Source organism: Alligator sinensis, unplaced genomic scaffold (assembly GCF_000455745.1).
Source record: "Alligator sinensis unplaced genomic scaffold, ASM45574v1 scaffold282_2, whole genome shotgun sequence".
In the NCBI taxonomy this organism is placed as follows: Eukaryota; Metazoa; Chordata; order Crocodylia; family Alligatoridae; genus Alligator; species Alligator sinensis.
Window position 1 is genome coordinate 1,758,305 of NW_005841879.1, and position 22,415 is coordinate 1,780,719.

The window sequence follows — 22,415 nt, forward strand, 5'->3', positions numbered from 1 at the left end:
GAGCCGGCCACAGGCCCGCTTCCGCTTCCGCTTCCGCTCGGGGTTGCCACGCGACGCGCCCGGCCGCCGCCGACCCCACCCCTCCCGCCCCGCCCGCGGCCTCGCGGGGGCGTGGTTTGAGGGGCGTGGGGCTGGGAGCGTGGGGACAGAGTGAGGGACATGGGGTGAGGGCTGGGGGTGCTGAGGGATGATGTGGGGGAGGTGGAACTGGGGGGAGGGGTGAAAGGATGCAGTTGGGGGTTGGTTGATGAGTATAACTGGTTTTGGGGGGCCGGTTGCATTCACGGGGTTGCTCGGCGTCTCCCCCTGGGAATCGGGCATTTCCCGATGTCTGTCGGGGCATTTGAAGCTTCCCCGGGCGGCCACGTCCTGCGAGTCACCGGACAGAGCGTAGCCAAGAGCCAGCCTGGCCGTGGGGCATGGGCTCACGCTTTTGGAGGAGTTTCCTCTCCTACAAAGTTGTAATTGTATTTATTTCTACTTGTGTCAGGGCACGGCGGTGTGTGAACACAGCCTCCACGTGGTGGAAATCGACAAACAAAAAGTATTTAAAAACCTGCGAGGAATTAAGAGCAAATGTTTTCTCCCTTGGGGGGCTCGATCCACACGGACGCACGCAGGCATCGCAGCGGTCCAGGGATCGGTCCTGGAAACGTGCCCAAACCTAATCCTGTTGAAGACACGGGATCGACTCGCTTCGGGAAACCTCTGTGTACGTGCCGTCGCGTTTGTAGGAACCGACCTGACCCGTTGTTTTTGAGGATTTTGGGGGCAGCAGGAGAAATTGAAACAGGAGAGTTTTGGAATGAGCAAGCTGGTAAACTGTGGTTATCTTTTTAAATGACTGGACCGATATCTTGAATATTATCAATACCGGAGAAAATACAATCTTGTTACATTTTTTCATTTTCAGTTTTAAAATCTATCTGTTTCTGCCAGTTCTAGAGTAGATTTCAGAAATATACAATTAACCTGGTGTTGAACACGGTTTACCTCTAAATACTGATGAAAACTAAATTGTTCGGCATCGTTTAAGAGCTGGTTTAAACCACGGGTTTTTGAAAAGCTGCTGGATACAGTTTGCTCTGATCTATCTTTATAGCAAAATGGCTTATATGGTTGAGTTTTGAGTTGGCTTTAGAAGTCTCTTTCTAAAGACTTCAGATCCTTCTGAAGATTTTAGCACTGTTTCTGCTCTCCCACGGGTAGCCTCTGAAGTTATCCCCAGTTTAATGTACTAAGAGGTGCATAGGATTGATTGAAGATGCAACTTTGAAAGTGCATGAAACCAAGTGTTCTTTTTATTTATATAGAAATTTAATGCAACACAGTTTGTTTCCATTGTTTTCAAGGGAACTATCCATTTAAACACAAGTGAAATGAGATAAAAAAAAGGCAAAGAAATAACACTCGGAGTGCATTCAAACTTTTCTTGAGCAAACTTAAGTAGTAAACTGCCTGCATGACTTGGGATACTAGATGTTAAGGAGAGCGAAAATTCCCACTTTTATTTCTACTTAAACTGCATCCCTTTCTTCCCTTCCCCTTCCCTCCCGCCCTCCCCGCTTGGCCTGCCTGTACATAAAGCGTATGAAATGGCTTTTATCCCGAGCGAGTAAACTCTTTCAAATCATGACTAATCCTGATTCATATGCACAAATACATCAAAGAAGAATTTCTCTAAAGTACTGTAGCAAATCGGCTGTTCTCTTTGATTCCTCAGTTAATCTTCAAAGGAAAAATGACTCTGGATTAAGGTTCACTCAGTGATAGCTATGACAGCTACACTAGTTACCTTCACAGATTGCACATAACTCCTTAAAATCTGCATATGCATATTTGCATAGCGGTAACACCAAAAACAACACGATAGAGTCCATTTATCCATGTTTTATATCTTGGTACAATGTCATGGCAGACTTCATAAGATGATCTGCCATCTTTAATCAAATGATTTTAATGTAATTATCACAATAATACGAGTAATCTTTTTAAAACAATGGCCTTGTGCTGGGTGGAAAACTGCTTGATGAGTGCCTGGCCCAAGTAAGTGTAATAAAGCACAGGCACTTTCGTGTTTGAATCATCAGGTTGAATGCCCAAATCTGTAGTGGCAGTTTGGTAACCTACCTGCAGTGGGTTAGTTTCAGTCAGCCCAGTTCTTGTGAGACAAATGACAGTAAGCATCCTACTTGACAGCCTCTGTGGAAAAGTCAAAGCTGAATGGATCTAACGACAACGTAATTTTTTACCCAAGAGATTTTTTTTCCAAAACAGAGTAGAAGCGCACAGACTCAGAGTAGCATGGAGAAGCTTGCTCAGCCACTGAACATTATTTACCTCTTTTATTTACAGATGGAGAACTTCAACATCTGTATCTTTCCAACTACCTTATTTGTAAGTAGTAGACATTTCCTGATACATATTTGTATTTGTTCTTTGCATCTGGGGGCAGATTCCAATCTGATCAGAGCCACGTTGTGCCCACTGTTGAGCATCTTGAAATATTAAACCGTGCTGTTACCCTGAAGGGTGGTTGTGCATGTGGCAGTGACAGTGAACCTAAAGAAGTTTATAAAGGTTAAATGAAGACTCATGGAGAGAGCCACAGAGCCAGTAATGGAGCTACCTGTCTGGGAGTAATCTGAAAGAATAAATCGATCCACTTTACTAAGCATTGTTCTGGGTTTGACTGACAAATCTTCTTTCAAAGGGAATGTTTGCAATTATTTGACAGTTCCACAATGTATGTCCAAGAGAGAAAAAAAATAGGAGGTTCATAACAAGCACCGGGGTCTGCCTCCCACAGAAGCTATTGTTCTGAACAAGTCAGTTGATATGTATTAATGTGTGCTGGCCCTCTAGAGGAAATACTTCTAGAAGCACAGTTGTAGAATACATAAACCCCCAAAGTGAATACAAAATAAAATCACAGTTTGAATTGTAAAAATGTATTCATTTAAATAAAACACACTCAGTGCTTTTTTCATCTCATTTTACCATGTTCTCTTATCTTTGTAACTGTCTCAGTGGGTTGCCACAAGTAACATAAGCACAGCTCAAGGCATTCTTTCAGTTGTCTAAAAAAATGGCAGGTTTCACTCACTCTTCCAAGCCCTCTTGGAAACATCTTCTAGATGCCCTACATTATTTTCAGGCTTTCTATGCAAATCTTTCATGCCCAAAACATTGCAATTCATGAAACACCCCACCACTTCAAAGATTCATCAGGTCACAATTTTTTTTTCCTTCTTGCTTCAAGAGAATAGAGAATAAATACAAAAATATGAACATTAGCTCCTAAGGATGATGCTTAAGTACTCAAATACTATGTATCCAGCTTGGGAGCAGGGAACAAGGCAGATTGATGTGATCAGCAGGGATCCTGGTTTTCTGTGATAAAAAAATCACACATTCTCTGATTAACACCCCCCCCCTCCCAAATTCTCTAATTAAAAAAAAACAAAATCTGCCCTGAAAATGAAATGCCACTAATACATATAGGTATCGATTGAACACAGTGTTTATTGATATATTTACAATTTTAAAGCAGTTTGGAATACCTCAGTCGCTATAATACCTCAGTTTGCCAATGTCTCTATAATAAAATACAGTCTGAATACTTATACATTTTGGCATTTGATTTGGGGGTTTTTATCATGGAAAATCAGAGCTCCCCCTGCCCCCTTAGCTCACAGAACGAGGTCCAGGCTGCCGTTCCCAAGCCACAGCCCCACGACCCTGCAGGTGCCCCTCACTCCCCCTTCACAGCCCCCTGGTCCTGCTGGTGCCCCTAACTCCCCCACACCACCTCCCCCAGCTCTGCTGGAGCCCGAGCCCCCCACCCACAACCCCCTGCCCCTCCTCCAGCCCTGCCAGAGGGGGCTTCCAGCTGCCAGGGCTATGGGGCCAGGAAGAAGAGACACAGGCAGTATGGCCAGAGCAGAGCCCGTGGGGGGCTGGTGTGGACTGCCTGCTGCAGGCACGGGGATAGGTCCGGCTCCCTGCCGCTACGCACACATCCAGAAGGGCGGGGGGACCCATGCCCCCCAGATCTGTGAGTGGGGCAGGGCAGGTGGGGGCTGCCTGCTGCCCTCCCCCACAGCCCAGTGAGTGGGACCCAGAACAGCAGGGCAGAGCTGGGCTGGCCAGGGAAGCTCCTTGCTGCTGCAAGCTCCGTAGTGGGGCAGGGCAGGTGGGGGCTGCCTGCTGCCCTCCCCCACAGCCCAGTGAGTGGGACCCAGAACAGCAGGGCAGAGCTGGGCTGGCCAGGGAAGCTCCTTGCTGCTGCAAGCTCCGTGCTATAGTAATATCCCAGTGTCAAAAAAACCTACATGCTGCTGTGGCAGCAGCATGCACTGCTGGAAACCAGAGCCTGGCTGGCTGGAGCCAGACTCCATCTGCCAGATTGATGAGGCTGCTGGGGCCAGCCCAGGTGCTGCCCTCAGCATCCCCTGCCCCAACCAGGGCAGTGTGCCATGTGCCAGAATGCACGCACACAGGTGTTTCCCAGGGACAAGCAGCAGTGGCACATATTGTGCCGCTGCTGTTTGTCCCCAGGGAAATGCACGTTACTGCTCGTGGGGAAGCTCCCGCTTTGTCTATACTATAGTAAGACTAGATTTTCAGAATATGTGCCTGCCAACCAATTGGGGTGCCCAGTGAAAGTGGTTTTGAATATTTTAGCCCATAAGTCTAAGGCAATGGTTCTCCAACTTTTTAAATTCTAGAGATGCCTTGGAAAATGCCAGCTCAGCTTTAAGTTAGTTTTTGACTATAAAATAATACAGCAGTTGTTCTGTTGCAAAGAGCTCTGAGAGACCATAGCAGCAGTGCTAATATTGAGCAGCACCCTTGTGATTGAATTTGGCATCCAATTTCTCCCACATTTCTTCTTCACTATTCATTGTGTGCTTTTTTATCAGCTAGCCTACAAATTTAAGTTGAAGAAAAAGAGACACATGAAAATCTCCTCTCTCAATACATCAATTTATAGAGAAGTCACTGATTAGAGACAGTTGAAGGATGTGGAACATATACCGGTATTTTATTTTGTTTCCTTGAAATTTATGTTGCACCAGTTTTAAGACCCTCTCTAAACTTGCCAAAATATATCTAGACTTCAGTTTGTCCATATGTTACAGGTATAGAGGCCTTAAAATTATAAAATTTCCCCAAATACAAGCAATTAAATACAGCTCATAGCTACTTCATTCACTTACCTTTAAAGGACGATAGGAACTCTACAATCATAGTTGCTGGAAAACATGTTGATGTAGAATATTGAAACGTAAATTCTTATAATAATCTTTATCTGAAGTTTTAAAATTTTCAGTAGTGTTCCTTACACTGATTTTTTTATATTAAAATGGATCAAGAGGTCTGTTAGGTGAGTTAATAACAATTTTCTATAGAATTCTAGATTAGTATTGTTTTTCTGTCAGTTTTATTTATACCTGTGAGGGGTGTTCCCATAGACTTCAATCAGAGCAGGTGCAAGTTTTATTAATAAAAGACTTCAAATTATTTAAATGTTTCCTGCACACATGAAAAATTTCATCAAGCCTTTTTGTTTTAAATAACATCCCTCCACCGTAAGGCCCTCACAGGTTTCATGATGCACAAACAGCATTTTCTCTGCACAGATCAGAACTTCTGCTATTCTGACATCTGAGTACAGTATTACACAGCATTAGTGTATGTTATGTTGATTTAGTTGATCCCTGTTTGTTGGTACGTATAAATATTTACTGATTGGTATTTGATAAAGATTTTTTCACCTATTTATAAATATAGAGAAATAAAATGAATATTGGCTGGTATGCCATTAAGGATGTTGTTAGTTTATTTATTTCAAATATTTGATGACTTTCACGCAGGTTCTCATTCTGATAGTTTACCATAACCTAGGAGAAGAAGATAGTCTACGTAAAAAGCTATAGAAATAATAGCTGTTGCTCAACAGTGAAGTTTTTTCTTATTTATTTAAAAAAGACAAATTATGAAATATTTAAATAGTGTTAAAAATTAACTATTGCATACAACAGAATAAATAAGATAAATCAATCTAGAATGTTTGCTTTGGTTTGGAATTGCTAAAAAAAACTGAATGACTTCTTATAATTGTTGCAGTGAATTCATTTAGAAAAGTCTAAAATCCTACTTTTCCAGATCATCTTGAATTTCCAGGGAGAATTTCCTTTAGGTTCTTCTGGAAAACACAACCTACCCAATACTAAAGGCCTATCCCCTCATCCTGAGCCTGTGCCAACTGAGGACATGTAATGAAAAAAGTAGGGGTGGCATTAAGATTCTGAGTTCAGAACAAGAGAAGGAACACAAACTAGAAATGCCTGGACAGTGCCCCCGCCCCAGTCCTCAAAGTGAGAAGTCTAAGGAACTGATGGAGGCACTCGGAGGAAAAATCCCCAAAAGAGTGGAACGTACACTGTCATAGAACCCCACAGTTGCAGAACTCATCTTTATCTAGTTTTCTCATCCTGGCCTGAGAGGTGCCCTTCTGCCAGCTGGGTTGGGCAAACCTGGGACAGCGGCAGCAGCTCAGCTGGGACTGTTTAGAATATATAGGTGTGGGTTAGGGTACTGCCCCTTTGCCCCTACTCTTGCACCCATGTTCCCCTCATCCCCGCTCTTGGAACCCACAGGCGCATCCACACATGCAGGCACGTGCGCTTGCAGCAGCTCAAATAGGAGTGGCACAAATTTGTCCCGGGGATTTGTGCCTCAGCACATGTGCCTGAACATACATTTTGGTGGAGGGCAAGTTGTGCCACTTGGGGTAAACTGACCCTGCCCAACTCCTCCCGGATCCACAGCCAGGAGGAGCTGAAGGCTGGGACCAGCAGCTGTGGCTGCACAGTTGGCCTTCAGGCAGCACTGCTGCCAGGTGTGCCCCCACCCTGCCATCTGGGCAGCTATCGCCTGCAAGATGTGTTCAGTGTAGTGGTCTGCTTTGAACTGTCAAATCATGTCCTCCAGGCCCCAAATGGCCAGGAGGTCAGCCACCTCATTTGCCCGCCAGCTGGGTTCCCAGTGCCAATCCTGGGCAGGCTCCGCTGCCTGGGTCCTGCCACTTGTCTCACTCGCAGGAATCCTAGTGTTCCCTGTTTAAAAATTGCAAATTCTCCATTAAAAAAATCCCAAATTCACTCTTTAAAATACCTCAAAATTCATGTTCTTCCACAATTAAAATGAAACGCCATTGTATCTATATATAGGGAGAGATTGATCAGTTGGGCAGTATTTTATTCATATACTTACAATTTTGAAGCAATTTGGAAGCCTACCATTGCCTCTAGCATCATAATAAAAAAAATTCTAGGTATCTATATGCTTTGGTGTTTCCTTTTGGTTTTTTTATGATAGAAAAATCAGAGCTCCCTCTGAACCCTTTGCTAACCAGGATGTGGGGACAGTTGCCTCTGGAGGCACAGCTCCTGCCACCAGGTCTCATCCTGTCTGGCAGCTGGGCATGCATGGTGTAAAATGTGGGGGGTGGGAGAGCTGTGGGTCGGTGCGGGGGCGGTGGGGGGAATGAAAATATAAGGGGGATGTGAGGTTTGTGGGTGGGTGTGTTTGTGGTGGGAGCTTGAGCCCCCACATGCCCGCCCCCCAAACACCCCTGGCAGCGCACAGCCCCTAGTGCTGGAAGCAGCAGCACAGCCCTGCAATGCCGTAGTGCAGCCTGACCCATGGTCTGTACAAGACGAAAGGGCCCAACGCAGCCCAGCCTACCCCGCTAGTGTGAGTGATGGCAGGAGCCATCCCAGTCCTGTCCAAAAGCATGCTAGCAGGGCAGTCCAGTTTGAGACACCGCAACAGGCACATGTGTGCTCATCTGGATGCGCCCTATCTGATCTGCCTTCCATCACCTGCCAGGAAGGAGTTAACCAAAAGGTCTCCAGATCTTTGGGTCTATGGCTGGGGCTTGCAAATGTGAGGAAGTGCTAAGTAATTATGTAATGAGGGGTGGGAGCAGGAGGGCACCTGCTCTAGGCACCAAGTTAGGAGGGGTGCTGGAATTGCCCACCACCCTGTCTGTGTGCGCGCCCTGGCAGCATTCCAACGATGGGAACGCCAACACAGTTCATGACTGCTACTGCTTTAAGAGAAATAGCCAAGGCAGGTAGACCATGGTTGGCAGCAGCAGCTCAGCCAGCACAGTTTAGGAGTTCCTGGCGTGGGTAAGGCCTCTGCCTCCACCCTGCTCCCGGCCCCGTGTCCCCTGCCCCTTGCTCTCAGAGCCCACGTGCCTCCTGCGCTGCACTTGGAACTCTGTGCCCTGCCCTGGTTCTCCTGCAGGGTTTACTCCAAGCACCAACTCTGCTCATTATACCACTGGTGCTGAGAAAATCATCCAGAACCCCAACAGGGTTTGGAGGAGCCAGAACAGTACCAGCAGACCTGGAAATCAACTGCCATTCAGCAAGTTAATGTTCATATGCCTGCCCCTCCTCATTCTGAAAACAAGGAAAGAATTAGATGTTATACAATAGTTCATCAGATCATAGGAAAGTATGGCTGGAAGGGACCTCATAAAATTACCTAGTCCAGCCCCCTGCTCAAGCCAGGATCATCCTTGACGAAAGCATCCCAACCAAGTATCTTGTCTAATTTGCTTTTGAAAGTTTCCAAGCATGGAGATTGCACATCTTCTCTAATAGCCTGGTCCAATGCCTGACAACCCATATAGTCAGAAAGTTCCTCCTAATCTCCAGCCTAAATTTCTCCTGCTGCAGTTTGAGGCCATTGTTCCTAGTTCTGCCCCTTAAAGCCACAGAGAAAAGCCCATCTCTGTCTTCCCCATAATTGCCCTTCAGCTATTCAAAGACTTACCAAATCCCCCTCAGTCTTCTCTTCTCGGAGCTAAATAACCCTAGTTCTTTCAGCCTGCCCTCATGGCCTGGGACAGACATTTCATAAACCGGTTTGACCCAAATCAGTACAGTCTGATACTACATTCAACCAGGTTTATCTCAAACCAGTTTCAGCCATTTTCAAACTGGGTTATGTGCACTGAACATCTGTTCTGTTACAGGGTTAAACCAGTTTCTGATCACTTAAACTAGTTTATGTGTAATGTCTGTCCCTAGCCTATATGTCTTGTTTCCCAGGCCCATGAACATTTTTGTTGCCCTGCCCTGGACTTTTTCCAAATTGTCCATGTCTTTTTTGAAGTGTGAGGCTGAAAAGTAGAAACAGTACTCCAGCTGAAGCCTCACCAGTGCTGAATGGCGTGGAAGAGTCATTTCCCTTAATTTGTAAGTGACACTCTTGTTAAAACAACCCAGTATGCTGTGGGTGTTTTTTTAGTTGGTTGGTTGGTAGGTTTGGGGGGTTTTTTGCAACAAAAGCACGCTGTTTGTTGGTGGTCAATTAGTCCACTGTAACCCACAGGTCCTTCTCTGCAGTGCTGCAGCATTGCCAGTCACTTCCCAGTCTGTATTTGTGCATGCGGTTGATTATTCCATCCCAAGTGCAGGACTTTGCACTTGTCATTGTTGAATCTCATCTGACTGATTGCGGACAATTTCTCCAGTAATACATCTGCAAGTGATCGTTATATTTCATAAAGATTTATTTGGTAGAGCAACTGAGACTAGAAAGTTTAATTATATGATTCTGCCCCCATTATTCACCTTAAATAATACCATGCTGTGCAAGTCCCTTCATTTTGATGGGACAGAGCATTCTGTTCCATCCAAACTGGCATGGATGCAGATTACTTGCATCCAAAAAGTGCTGAGACCACATCCGGAGTCTGAATCAGGCACTTTGGGAAAGGGCTTGGTTTATTATTTAAACACAGTGTTGACATTGTTTGTCAGTTCGTTTATTCATTTATCTGACTAAAGCACAGAGTAGGAGCCCACAGAGTTTTCTCTTGCATCACTGTACAATAGCAAGGTTCCCACAATAGCCCTTTTTCTTTCTGGGGCTCTCCTAAGTTGAACCACTTGCTGGGTTTTACACTTGTTTGATCATCAGTCAGAAGCTAGAGTCTAGCCCCTTTTTAAAAGGTCACCTTGTGACAGTAGAAAGAGGTTCTGGAATAGGAAGATGTTCCAAGGTAGGGCTGTCAAACGATTAAAAAAATTGATCATGATTAGCTGCATGATTAAAAAAATTAGTGTGTGTGTCCAACTGCTGCAGCTTCCTGAGCCTGACGAAGAGTTTTTGAACCCGAAAGCTTGCTTAATAACTATTCTCCAACCATTTGGGTTGGTCTAATAAAAGGAACAAAATTCACCCAAGGAACCTTGTCTGCCTATATCCTTAGACCAACACGGCTACAACCTAAACCCTTGCGGTTATTCATAGATTCATAGATGTTAGGGTCGGAAGGGACCTCAAAGGATCATCAAGTCCAACCCCCTGCCTGTGTCAGGAAAAGTGATTTTAATCGCACAGCAGCCTGCCTCCACCCTGCACACAAATCCAGGGGACACGTGCCCCCCCATGCCTCCCCTGGGGTGTGTGTAGTGGAAAGAGCCCCCCCTGCACCTCTGGACTAGCTGCCTGCAGCTCCGTGCCACGACCTGCCCCAGCCCTGGGGCCCCATTCACCACAGCCTCTGCCCCACTCCCTCCTTCACCATGGGGCCCTCGATCTGCTCCCCCCATGCCCCTTCCCCTTCACAGACTTACCTACTGGGCACTGCTCCATATGCTGCTGGGCTGCGTTCTCAACCACTTGCAGGCTTCAGCTGCATGTCTGTGTCTGCATGCCCCCCCCCACACCGCTGCAGCCACCCGGAGCCTGCACCCGGGCTGCATTGTAGTCCTCTGCGCTGCCACAGCTGCCCTGTGGGGTGGCCAGGAGGCGGCGGTGACAGCGGCAGAGCGGAGCCCAGGTGCAGGGTTCAAGACCATATATGTAATTAACACATTAAAAAAATGAACGCGAACAATTAATGTGTTAATTGTGTGCATTAATCGCAATTAACTGACACCCCTATTCTAAGGATTCCTAGATAGATTTTCTCTCCTATCATTTTATTAGGGGGATAGATTTGCCTTTCCATCCCCATCCTTAGCTGCCAGAGAATAGGTCATAGGCCTTGCCAGGAGACCCTACAGATCCTGACAAATCTCTAGGAGGTTAAAGTTATCTGCATAGTCTTGGGATCTTTGCTCATTTTCTGGTGCTTCTCCTGCTTAATTGGCAACGGACTGCAGAATGAATACCGGTGTCATGTCATATAAGCTTACCTAAGGGATTCTTTCCAGGACCAGAGGGGCAATGATGATAAACATTATCTCTGCAGATTCTGTCCTAAGCCCCGCTGATCTTAGCCCCTTCTTCCCCTCCATCAACCGTAAAGGTGCAGAGCTCTCTGCACAGAACACAGTGGAAGTTCTTGTAATTGGAGTGGCTTACTCATCCATGTGACATGCACATGGCCATGTCCTTGTGCTGATCTGAGGATGGGACAGTCCAGGGCAGCGGGAGTGTGTGCAAAGTGAAACAGTATTAATCAAAAATAAGGACGCTATAGTGAGCAAGTAACAGATCAGGATGTAGAGCCTTGGGTCTCAGTTCCCTCTAATCACTGGACAAATGCATTCAAGGGTTCAGATTGATCTACCAACTAGAAAGATAAAAAAGCAAACATACAAAACAACCTTTAAGTAAAACTGCATAATAAATTGAGATAATCATTTTTGTACTTAAATGTCAGAGCTGATAGAAAAATATGCAAGAAAATGTCAAAAAAATGAATGCTACAATTATATTTTAAGAAAACTTTATTATGAGTATGAGCATTGTGTGGATAAAGTTAAAAGTTGTATTTTAAAATCAGGTAAGAGCTAAATGATTTGGCTAATTAGTAGGCAGTATTTAAAAAGAAATAAGTATACAGAATAAGTTACCTAAAATGATTATTATGTTAGAGATGGAAATCTGAGAACCAGTTACAAACACTTGTAGGACTTAGGCACAAAAGGAGAACTGAAGGTTTTCTGAGAAGGGTACATAAGAAAAAGTAAGAAGAAAGTGAGAAAAGGAACAGTTGGGCTACATCTTAAGAATTTGTGACTAAAATACTTTGTCTTAGAATGTGAAGTAGATTGGCAAGGATGATATCAGGCAAAGCAGTTGAAATTAGATTGCAAGATATAGTCTTGCATTGGCAGAGAGGCGTTAAACTCAATGACACCTAAAAAACCTTGCCATTTATGTTTTATCTCAGTAAAATGGGCATTGCAATTACTGCATCTTCTTTTTTTTAATTCACGGGACGTCTTCACATTGTGTCCTTTCTGCATAGTCCTTCTTGAATACACTTGAAAAGAATCCACGTTCTGTTAAAAACAAAAAGTTACTAATTTAAGTGATATTCCTACAATGTCTGGACTCTAGCAGTAGTGCATAGGAGGGCAGAGAAAGGTAAATGCTGCCAGTGTGAACCATGCAAAATATGAAAGCATGTGACCCCACACTGGGAATTATGTAGGTCCCTCCCCGCGCCTTTTCAAATGAAGTGAAGCTTGAAAAAGGGACATACTATGCGAGCAGACTTAATAAAATACAGTAACTTAAACACAAAGCATATCCTACTACCAAAAAGCTTTTGTCTTTCTCTCATTATTAATACAGATATTTCTAGTTGAAAAGTTCTTTACTTTCAGTTGAACTCCCCAGGATCATGTCTGCAATTAAGACAACATTTACCCTTTGATATTTTTTGTCATAATTCAGATACAGTATTTGCCTGCTCCTTCTCCATAACCTTTATGCAAGACTGGAGTAAACAGGCCTAGCATAAGCCAGTGCAAGGTTGTAATTCTTCCTCAGGATACAAATACAGGCAGTCCTCGGACTTACGACACAATTGGTTCCTGAAAACCGCGTCTTAAGTCGAAACGTTGTAACTCAGAACCAACGTTCTCATAAGAAACAATGTTACAAATGGGGGATCAGTTCCTGAACCAAGGCCCAATACCCTATTTTCACTAAAAATACCCCAGAATTTTGTACTCAATCAGTTATAGATGAGTAATATAGCTACATTAATGTATTTATATTGTAAATAGCAATTATATTGATTTGGAAGGACTTCTTTGAGGTGACTTTGCTGGACCTTTTGAAGGGCTCTTGGTTGGACTTTTTGAAGGGCTCTTGGCTGGAGTCTTCTCAGGAGTCTTGGCTGCAGGTTTTTCTGGAGTCTCATCTGCTTTCTTAAAGAAAGCGTCCAAGGAAGTTTGGACAGATGTTCTCCAGGGAGATGAGCGACACAGCAAACAGATGTTTGCTGGCATGGCGTCGCATCGGATCCAGCATTGTAAAGTCAAAACTGATGTCATTAAGTTGAAACAGGGTGTCAGTTTATAAACGTTGTAAATGCAAAATGTTGTAACTTGAAACATTGTAAGTCAAGGACTGCCTGTCCCATGGTTCATAGTCTCAAGGAAGCAGCAGTGCCTTCCAAGGAAAGTTTTGGACCATCAATGTAGTTAGTCACAAAGTTACTGGCTGCAGCTTTGTCCCTTATTTGCTCATACAACCTCTAAACAGTGTCTACTGTGGACAAAACTACCTTTAGACAAAGCTATCTAAACATTTTCATAGCTAGGGCTGTTTCCCTTTTATAGCCTTCTACTGCTTTTCTGGATGAATACCTTAGATTTCTTTGGGAGTAAATGAAAACACTGTTCCACATACTCAGGGTTTAACTACTCTTGTTAAAGTAGCCAGGTTCATACCTTTAAAACATTCAGGAACTGTGAGATTGCCATCTATACACGAAGCGGGCACAGTATAGACACAGTCCTTTTCTTTATTTTTGCAGAAAAAGGAAATGGTTTCATCATGTTGTATTCCTTCTTTAAGGCCATCCTGAACTGCTACCTTCTCACCTTTGTATAACACAGTAGCTTTCTTAACCGGTATCTTACATGGTGCTGAAAAACAGTTCAAATTTAAGTTGTACTACCATTTCATTAGGGTTTGAATTTAAAAAAATAAATAGTCTAGATCCTGTAAGATAAGTACAGAAGTAACATTTTGGTGTAAAAGGTCAGTGATGTTGTCCATAAAGGAGCAAATATTTGAAATACAGATATTGAATGGGATATTTGGTAGTGGTTACACGAGTTAAGAGCTGATGTCCCATTGAAAGGCAATGGGACTGTGTTCCTAAGTCACTTAACTGCTTTTGAAAAGCCCAACCTCTTATTTCAAAAACAGTGATTTGTATACTTGTATGCAATGTATGTATGCAATGCCATGTATACTTGATGAATGAAGAAAGATAAATGTCACTTCTTGCTTAGTTGTAGAAAAGGTGTTAATCTTTGAAAAGTGGTATGTCTCAATATGGGTGGAAGTAGATTAAATTACATCATTATAGAAAATATTCTTTTCTGATTTCAAATTGTAGAGACTGAGGCCAAATCTACACTAAAGTATGTTTGGTTGTATAGCTGTATCAGCAAATCTCCCTAACATAAATACAGCTCATACCAATGAGTGTGGTTAAGTTGGTTCCCCAAATAAAATAAGCTCTATCAAAGTCTTATTATGTCAGTACAAAGGTGCCTACATTCAGGCTTTAGGTAAAAATGTTGAAAAAAAAAATCATACCCCTGACATGGCTGTACAAGCAATAATTTCTAGATGCATCTGGCTTACATGCAAAGTGGCAACTTAGACAGAAAGTAAAAGGAATAAAGGAAGAATTTGAGTGCATGGTCATTGAAGCCAGTTGTATTCTCTTACTGGGGAGCATATAGTTATTTAATGTTGTCCTGAGAGCCCTGAGAATTCCTATGTTGGGTCTTTCTGCTCTGTTTCGAAATGGCAGGTTCTCTGAGATTATTTCTCATCAACTTCTTCTGGTCAAACGTTTAGGAAAATTCAGGTTGATGAGTGGTTTCTGATGCACAGTCTTACCTTTACAAGATGGTTTTATGGACCAGTCACTTGTTTTTTCACACATTGATTCTCTGGGCCCGTCTAGCACATATCTACCATTGCAGCCAAAACTGACTCTTTCCTTATAACCATATGTTCTTCGAACAACAAAATTTATGAATCCATTTTCTATTCCTGTTGGAGTTGGACATGTTACATCTGTAGTGCAAAACCAAAGAAAATATGGTACAATTTAACACATTGGCTTTGATTTCCTTTAGTCTCTTACATAGATACAGAGCAAGTAAACTTAAAAACATTGGAAACAAAAATAAAAATGTGATTTAGAATCATGTTCCCTCCAAACCTTGGGAAGATCCAAAGATCATTTAATTTAGTGTAGCTCCAGTGAAGCTCCAATAAAGCCAATGAAATTGTATTAATTTACACCAACTGAGGATTTAGGTTTGTACTTCTTAGATTAGGTGATAGTTTACTCCTGCTATTTAGATATTGGAATGGATTTGCTATGCTTTAGGTATCTGATTCTGATTTCACAGCAGTGAAAGATTGTTAACTTAAATAGAGTTGCATTGTTTTGTGTAATGTTAGATTGTAGGCACTCTGGGGCAGAAAACTTCCTGTTTTGTGCAATCTTGAGGTCACTGTTAGCATTCAGCTTTCATTTGTAATTCTGCTTTTCACAATAACAATATTCAAGATATAAGAAGTTGTTGTGGTATTAATTCCTAAGGGCCAAATTAATAAAAATGTTCATACTATTTCCATATATTTTCTAAGGGTTTTTTAAAAAGTCAATCAAATTATTGATTGTATATTTACTTACACTTGCATTCTGGTATATTGCTCCAGTTCCCATTAGCCGTACACATAGCTGTTTCATTTCCAAGAAGTGCAAAAGATGGTAAGCATTCAAATCTAATCATGTCTTGGAAGACTGATACATTTCCAGGCTTTAGAGTATGGTACAAAATTACTCCAAATTCAGGAATTTGGGGAGGAGGACAAGTCACAGCTGGAAAAGTAGAACATTGATTTTCCATACATCTTAAAAACCCAAATTGTTACGCCTTCCTGGAGGAATATCACCCAGAGCATTATGTCTATAAAAGAATTACATTGCACAATGCAAAATAGGAATACATTTGCTAAATTAATTAGAATAAATAAAAGGCTCAATAACATTTATGTTTGTAACTCATTAATCAATGTAGTTTTTGCAGGCAATATAAATATACATAACATTTTTCCAATATATTGCACTTCTGTCATCAAGGTGTTCACATCTTTGAAGGATGTGTTAAAGGAGATATATCAAAGCGGCAGGGAAACGTAAGAGAAAGGAGATCTGCATCATCCCTGAAGCAGTATTAAAATTCAGAAGTTCCTAAGCCCAAACCAGTCATTTAGTAACACTTCTCTATAATGAGTCCAGACACCCAACACCGAAACCAATCATCTCTCTCAAGCCACAGACAGAAAACCTGATTCTGATTTATACCAAGTCCTCTGTACCTCGTTCTAACACTATAAAGAGACCTTAGCATGGGTGTGAATGTATTCTAAATCCCTTTTACAATAATGGAACCATGTGCAAAGGTATAAACAGGAATAAGGCTCAGTGTGTTTCTTTAGTACACATACGTTGACAGTGAGGTGGAGTCCCGCTCCATCTTCCATCTGCCATGCACTGGCTAATCCTTGCCCCATTGAGAATGTACCTGTGAAGAAATAGATCCATTTACTAGGAAGCTTTAAGAACTCTTACAATATATGACTGAATAAGAGACACTTGATTTGGGATGCTAATCTCTTGTACGTTCAACCTTAAATTGTATTTGATACATCCATTTATATAATAATTAAAGTGTATGTGAGAAAAGGGTATTGATTTCTGATTGCTAGCATAACGCATGGTTTCTTGGGAGTAGTTCTTTAGGATGATTATATTGACTGCGACTGTTAAGTTACTGCGCTACAGAACTCAGCCAGGAGACCACTGTACAGCCCAATTTAATTCTCATTTGCATTTTTTCTAAAGTGCTTATCTTCAGACCTTTGTGCTTTTGTTATTCTTAAATCCTTATACTAATCCTTAATGAAATGCTTATCCTGTTTCTGTCATTTCAGTATTACACACTGGAAACTAGTAAATTATCGTTAGCAAAATTTAAGTCCATCAATCAAATCCAATTACTACATTCAGTGTCATAGTTACCTTTATTTATTGCTCATCTCACTTCTGTTTCTCAGGGAAGTGACTTGAATTAATCCATTTATGCTCTGCAGCGTATTCCAGTCTGTGACTCACTCATGAATGTCACAGGTGAAAAATACTTGGTCATGATTTATTCCAGTAGAATGAACAAATGAGAAGAACCATATGCTTGTCTGACACCAGTTGAAATATCTTTATATCAGAAATTTTAGATGGATACCTAACAAAAAAGTGCTGCATTTATATTGCTTTTATTCTATATACTGCCTATATACTATACTACAGGAGTGTCAAACTCATCTGCAGGGTGATGTGGGACCAGTCCACAGGCCAGACGAATAGGTCCACGGAAACCCCCTCTTCCCTCCGCATACTAGATCCAGTGCCCACGGTGCTCACTCAGCCAGTCCAGGACTGCACTGGACATGTGTCTGTTCTGGCCAGATGAGGGTGTGAGATTCATGCAACATCTGCTCTAGCCAGCCTGGGGTGGACACTATATGTGGCACAGTCCTGAACCGACCAGAGTGGATCCAGCATCCAGGGGAACCACGGAGCCTCCTTCCCCGCTGCATGCTGGATCGAGGACCTGCAGTGCATGCCGTGGCTGCCCCAGACTGGCTGGAGTAGATGCCACATGCAGCTCGTGTCCCAGACCAATCAGTGTGTGTGACACAGTCCTGGACCAGCTGGAGCAGGCACCACGGGTGCTGGATCCAGCATGCAGGGATCTCAGACTGGCCCTATGCAAGGCCGACACTGGGGGCCGGATGATGTGATCTGGCCTGTGGGCTGCATCTTTGACACCCCTGCTGTAGTATAGTGATGGAGATAACTTGTATTTATAAGAGGGGTTTGCAAAACTTTATTCAGTTTACGCTGCAGTTCCCACTTCCTCCTCTCCCCCCATTTCTACAGTATGCCTTCATCCTTGAGCTTCTGTATTTCATTTCACACACAACTTCATGCCTCCAATTCTTAAAAGAGCTCTTCTCCTTTAATCCTCACCCCAAAATTGACTTCTTTCACTTGGACACGGATCTGATTCAGAACTACAATACTATTCTACTTAAGATCGCAAGCATTGAAACCTAATTTTGTCTTTGCAGAACGATACATTTCCAGGCCTTAGAGCATGGTAAGAAACGATTCCAGACTCAGGAAGTTGGGGAAGAGGACAAGTCACAGCTGGCTTGTGATACCCTCTGCTCTTCTTTCTCCCTCCCTGATCATTGGTGACGTTAGGCCTAAAACTGCTCATGACAGAGGGCTGGGTTTTGTAGGTGTTCTTAAAATGTCAAATAGGTATTGTTTTGCTATACGTATAATAAAAAGCATTGGATACAAACTGCATTTGACATACTAATAATACAGCGCACCTTGAACAGTATATTTTGGGTGTTATTCATTGTAAAGTTGTATTTTCATGAGGCCTCCTTACCTTGTTCCATAACATTTGAGAGTTTATCTACTGCCCATGTGCAACAAATGACCGTATATATAAACAGGGTGTTTGAAGCATAATTCTTCGATTGCAAGTTTAAATTGTGGTTAAGTATTTTGGCATATTTCTTTTTTTTTTTAACCTTTTCTGCCTATGCTTTTTTCAGCACAATTATTTTATGCTAATTTCTTTCTCGTTTCAGTGCTTACTTTATAGCACTTCAAAACAAGGAAACAGCTCTATCTGAACCATGACACTATGTGCCCCTGGTTCAATCAGTGTGCTGTTTTCAAACACATGCTTCTACAGTTTTCATGGTCAACATTCACTTAATTTATCTTACATTTCCAAAACTGGCAAAAGAATCAGTTGTTCAAACCAACCAGCCCTGGGTGACAGTATGTTATACTGCTGCATGCAGGGATCAAATTAGGGTTAATTTCATATTTTCATTCTTGCAAAAAAGACATAGAAGGAGATTAGCCCATCTCTGCTGTAGGATTCATCTCATGATGTAGTAAGGGAATTTCAAAAGCAGATGAAAAGTAGTGCAGAATAAAGATTTATATAAAGTTTCTCCTGCTGTTAGGACTATTTCTATTTCTGGGAATCATTGTCTTGAAAAAGTGAAGTCTCCCATAAACTATTCAAGTGCAGTAGCATAATGTTGGGTGGGTTAGTGGGGTATGAACCTGGGGGGCTGCTTAGAGATGAAGAGACACCAGAAAAGAACTAGGGTCTAGTGATATGAGGACTTACCCTGGATTACAGGAAAAACTTATCGTACTCTGAAAGGTCAATTCTGTAAAAGAAATTTTTCCATTCTCCAGCAGTCCAGGAAATGGACATTTCTTTGCTGTTTAAAAGACAATGGAAGAGTGTATTATTTTGTGATCTATAAAACTAAAACGATGCTAGCAAGTTTGATTGTATGCAAGTATGGTGTCAAGTTTTTACACTTCTTTATTCATGAGTCTTTATACTTTTTATTTGAAATCAAACTATATTTAAGCTATTTGCAAATGTATCAGTGACTGGCTTGGATGAGTGACTGTCCAAATTATAATTATGCAAATTTTTGAATAAAATAATTTTCTCTAATGAAATTAAATTAATTTCAAAGGTGTCTATTGCAGTAAATGCAAGTGTTGTAAAAATAAAACAAATTGCACCATAAACATTGAAGTTGTCAACATTTCATTCATATACTTTAAACAAATGATAGAACAAATGAGGTATCCCATTTTGAAGATAAAACAGCTGAGCTGTGACATTACTTACTGATTTTGTAAACTGTTTTTCAATACATATAGAAATACAACACATACAACACATTTCCTATCTCAAACATTTTGTTTTGGATTGAGGAAAACAGTAAGAAAGTGAAGCAAGTGTGCAACGCCTTAATGAGGGGCCGTAACAGGCATGAGAATCAACTAGATGCTGGTTTTGTGCTCAGTGCTCTTAGAAATGCAGAAGTGGAGTACACAGAAAGCCAAACAGCCACATTTTATAATATTACACATTCCACAATCCATAACACCGCATTTATAGACCAATGCACAACTGTCAATTCTGTGATACAACGCCGAGGAATGGAACCTACGGGTTACTTACGTGTACATTTCATCGTGTTAAGAAGCCATCTGCCAGACCAATTGCAAACATACTTCTTTGTGCCGCTCTGATGGACGTAACCAGGCCTACAGGTATATGTCACTTCTTCACCAGGTTGATATTCTTTCTTATCTACATCAATTGTCGCAAATGGCACTTCAGGTGGCTTTGAGCAGACTAGAAGAAAGGAACCACTTAACGATAAAAGGGGTACAATGCAGAAGAACTTGTTGCATCAGTTATCAAACTTGACAATAGATATTTTTATTACTGTATTATTAAAACTGGATAAAATGACATGAGCTCTTAACACATGTGGCATTTCCTTGTCTGTAATTTTCTATAGATTGAGCCTCAGTACAGTTTAAAAGTATTTATAGACTTTGTGGTTGCCAGATAGAAAGGAAAGATATAGCAGGGCAGGAAGGGGAGTTTCATAAATAGTTCCTAGCCATTAGGACTGGCAACAAACTTCTGGCAGGGAAGAAAAATGGAGGGCTCCAGTTTGGGAAAGCACAGGGCAAAAAGGGTGACTGGTGTTCAATGAGGGGAGGGATACACAAAACCTTGGATCAGGCAGGAGGAGTGGGACACAAGAACCCCTGAGAGGAGGAGACGGGCAGTCACACAGAGACTTTGGCTTAAAGCAGAATGAAGGGATATCTCAGGAAGCTTGTGTGGAGAAAGGAGGAAAGCAGAAAACCCTGGTATTAATGTGCTCAGGTTACAGAAGCCAAATAATTTATGACCTTCCACTAATTAGGTTTGCATGATATTTGTTCCTAATACTAATTTCCTTTGCCTTCTCTTTCTGCATCTGTCTTATAAAACTTTATTTCCCACTGGGGAATGTGAGGGAGGAAGAAACAGAGGAGGAGGACAAGGAGGAGAAGTTTTTAAGATCTTTTCAGCTACTTGCAAAAGTCAAGAGGTTTGTAAAACTGCCATAACCTCCAGGTTTTCCATCCTTGCTGCAAGCTCGACCTATCGAATATTCTTTGCTATTAGAAAGGGAGAGACACTTACTGTTTCCTGCAAGAACACAGTGCGTCAGAGTAACTATCCACAAGAACAGCACCGTTGAATACATTGCTGCCAGTTTCCAAGCTTTCAAAATGACCCTCAATTAAATGTTTCTTCTTAAAAAGAAAGGTATTCACAAAACGATAGCTAAAAATTAACTTTTCTTATTTACTCTAATCCTAGTAAACAAAAGATAAAATCGATCTCAGATTACTGGGAACAGAGGCTAAAATGATCATCACATGTTTGTTTTGTAGATATTATGGGAACACATATTTTAATCTGTTTTGAAGATCTTTCATCTCTGCCTGGTTATTGCCTCAAATCATGTCATTCTGTCATCTTTCAAGCACAGAGAGACTCACTTTCAGTTCCCTCATGGCAGTGGGTATATTTTGGGTAGCACAAGTGGCCCAGCAATGGAATTGCTAACAGAAACTCTTCTGTTTGACTCTATCTGCATATTTTTTCCTCTGCCATTAAAAGGCACCTCTGAACCTTTCAGGGTTAAGAATCCAAGCTGGTTCCAGAGCTGATTTTCTGGCCTATCTCGTCCTGCTCCCACTGTACTTGCTTGGCAAAAGTACCATTAAACTTTTGTACGGTGTACAGTGCTATGTTGGAAACCATCATAACTGAGAACTTATCTAACTCAGTACCTGCCATTGTTACTTTATCATCTTAAAACACATTAACACCATCTGTGAAACATAAAACAAGTTAAAAAGCAGAATTGTGGAATTTCTTCAGCCAATGGAAACAAAGGAGGAGTTTTAGTTTGCTGCGTGTAACAGGGGGCTCGCTCAGGCCCAGTCTGCCATTGGTCCACCCACTTGTTTCTGGGCCAACAGCCCGCCTCCTTGCCTGCCACACCTTGATGATACACAATTATGGTGTTAATTAGGCGGGAGGCTGCCCATTCTTGCCCCGATGCCAGAGGGCGCTACCTGCAGCTCCATTCCTCCCCTGCACCACAGCCCAAGCCTTGCAGATGGCATCCAGGTGACAATGCTCCTGGCCTACAGCCGGAGCCAGCTTAGCCTTCATTGTCAGGCCTCAGACACACAGACACATTCATACCACCCTCCTCTCACTAGGGCCTCTCACACTCCACCCCCTCTCACAGGGTCTCTTTCGTGCATCAACAACTTGTACCATGCCTTGCTCCCTCTTGGAGCAGGCCCCTTCAGCCATAGGCTTTACCTAGTTCACACC

At 42.3% G+C, this 22,415-nt stretch overlaps 1 protein-coding gene across 1 annotated transcript; it reads right to left on the bottom strand.

The window, feature by feature from the left end:
- Positions 1 to 11,779: 11,779 nt before the first annotated feature.
- On the bottom strand, positions 11,780 to 21,303 carry APOH (apolipoprotein H). The gene is made up of 8 exons (XM_006017353.3): positions 21,204 to 21,303; positions 20,178 to 20,354; positions 19,320 to 19,416; positions 16,543 to 16,619; positions 15,725 to 15,913; positions 14,917 to 15,096; positions 13,728 to 13,925; positions 11,780 to 12,326 (listed from the first exon to the last, which is right to left on the bottom strand). Exons 1-8 carry the CDS (start codon positions 21,265 to 21,267, stop codon positions 12,256 to 12,258), a joined length of 1,053 nt encoding a protein of 350 aa, XP_006017415.1. The 5' UTR covers positions 21,268 to 21,303; the 3' UTR covers positions 11,780 to 12,255.
- Between the last annotated feature and the right edge of the window lie 1,112 nt (positions 21,304 to 22,415).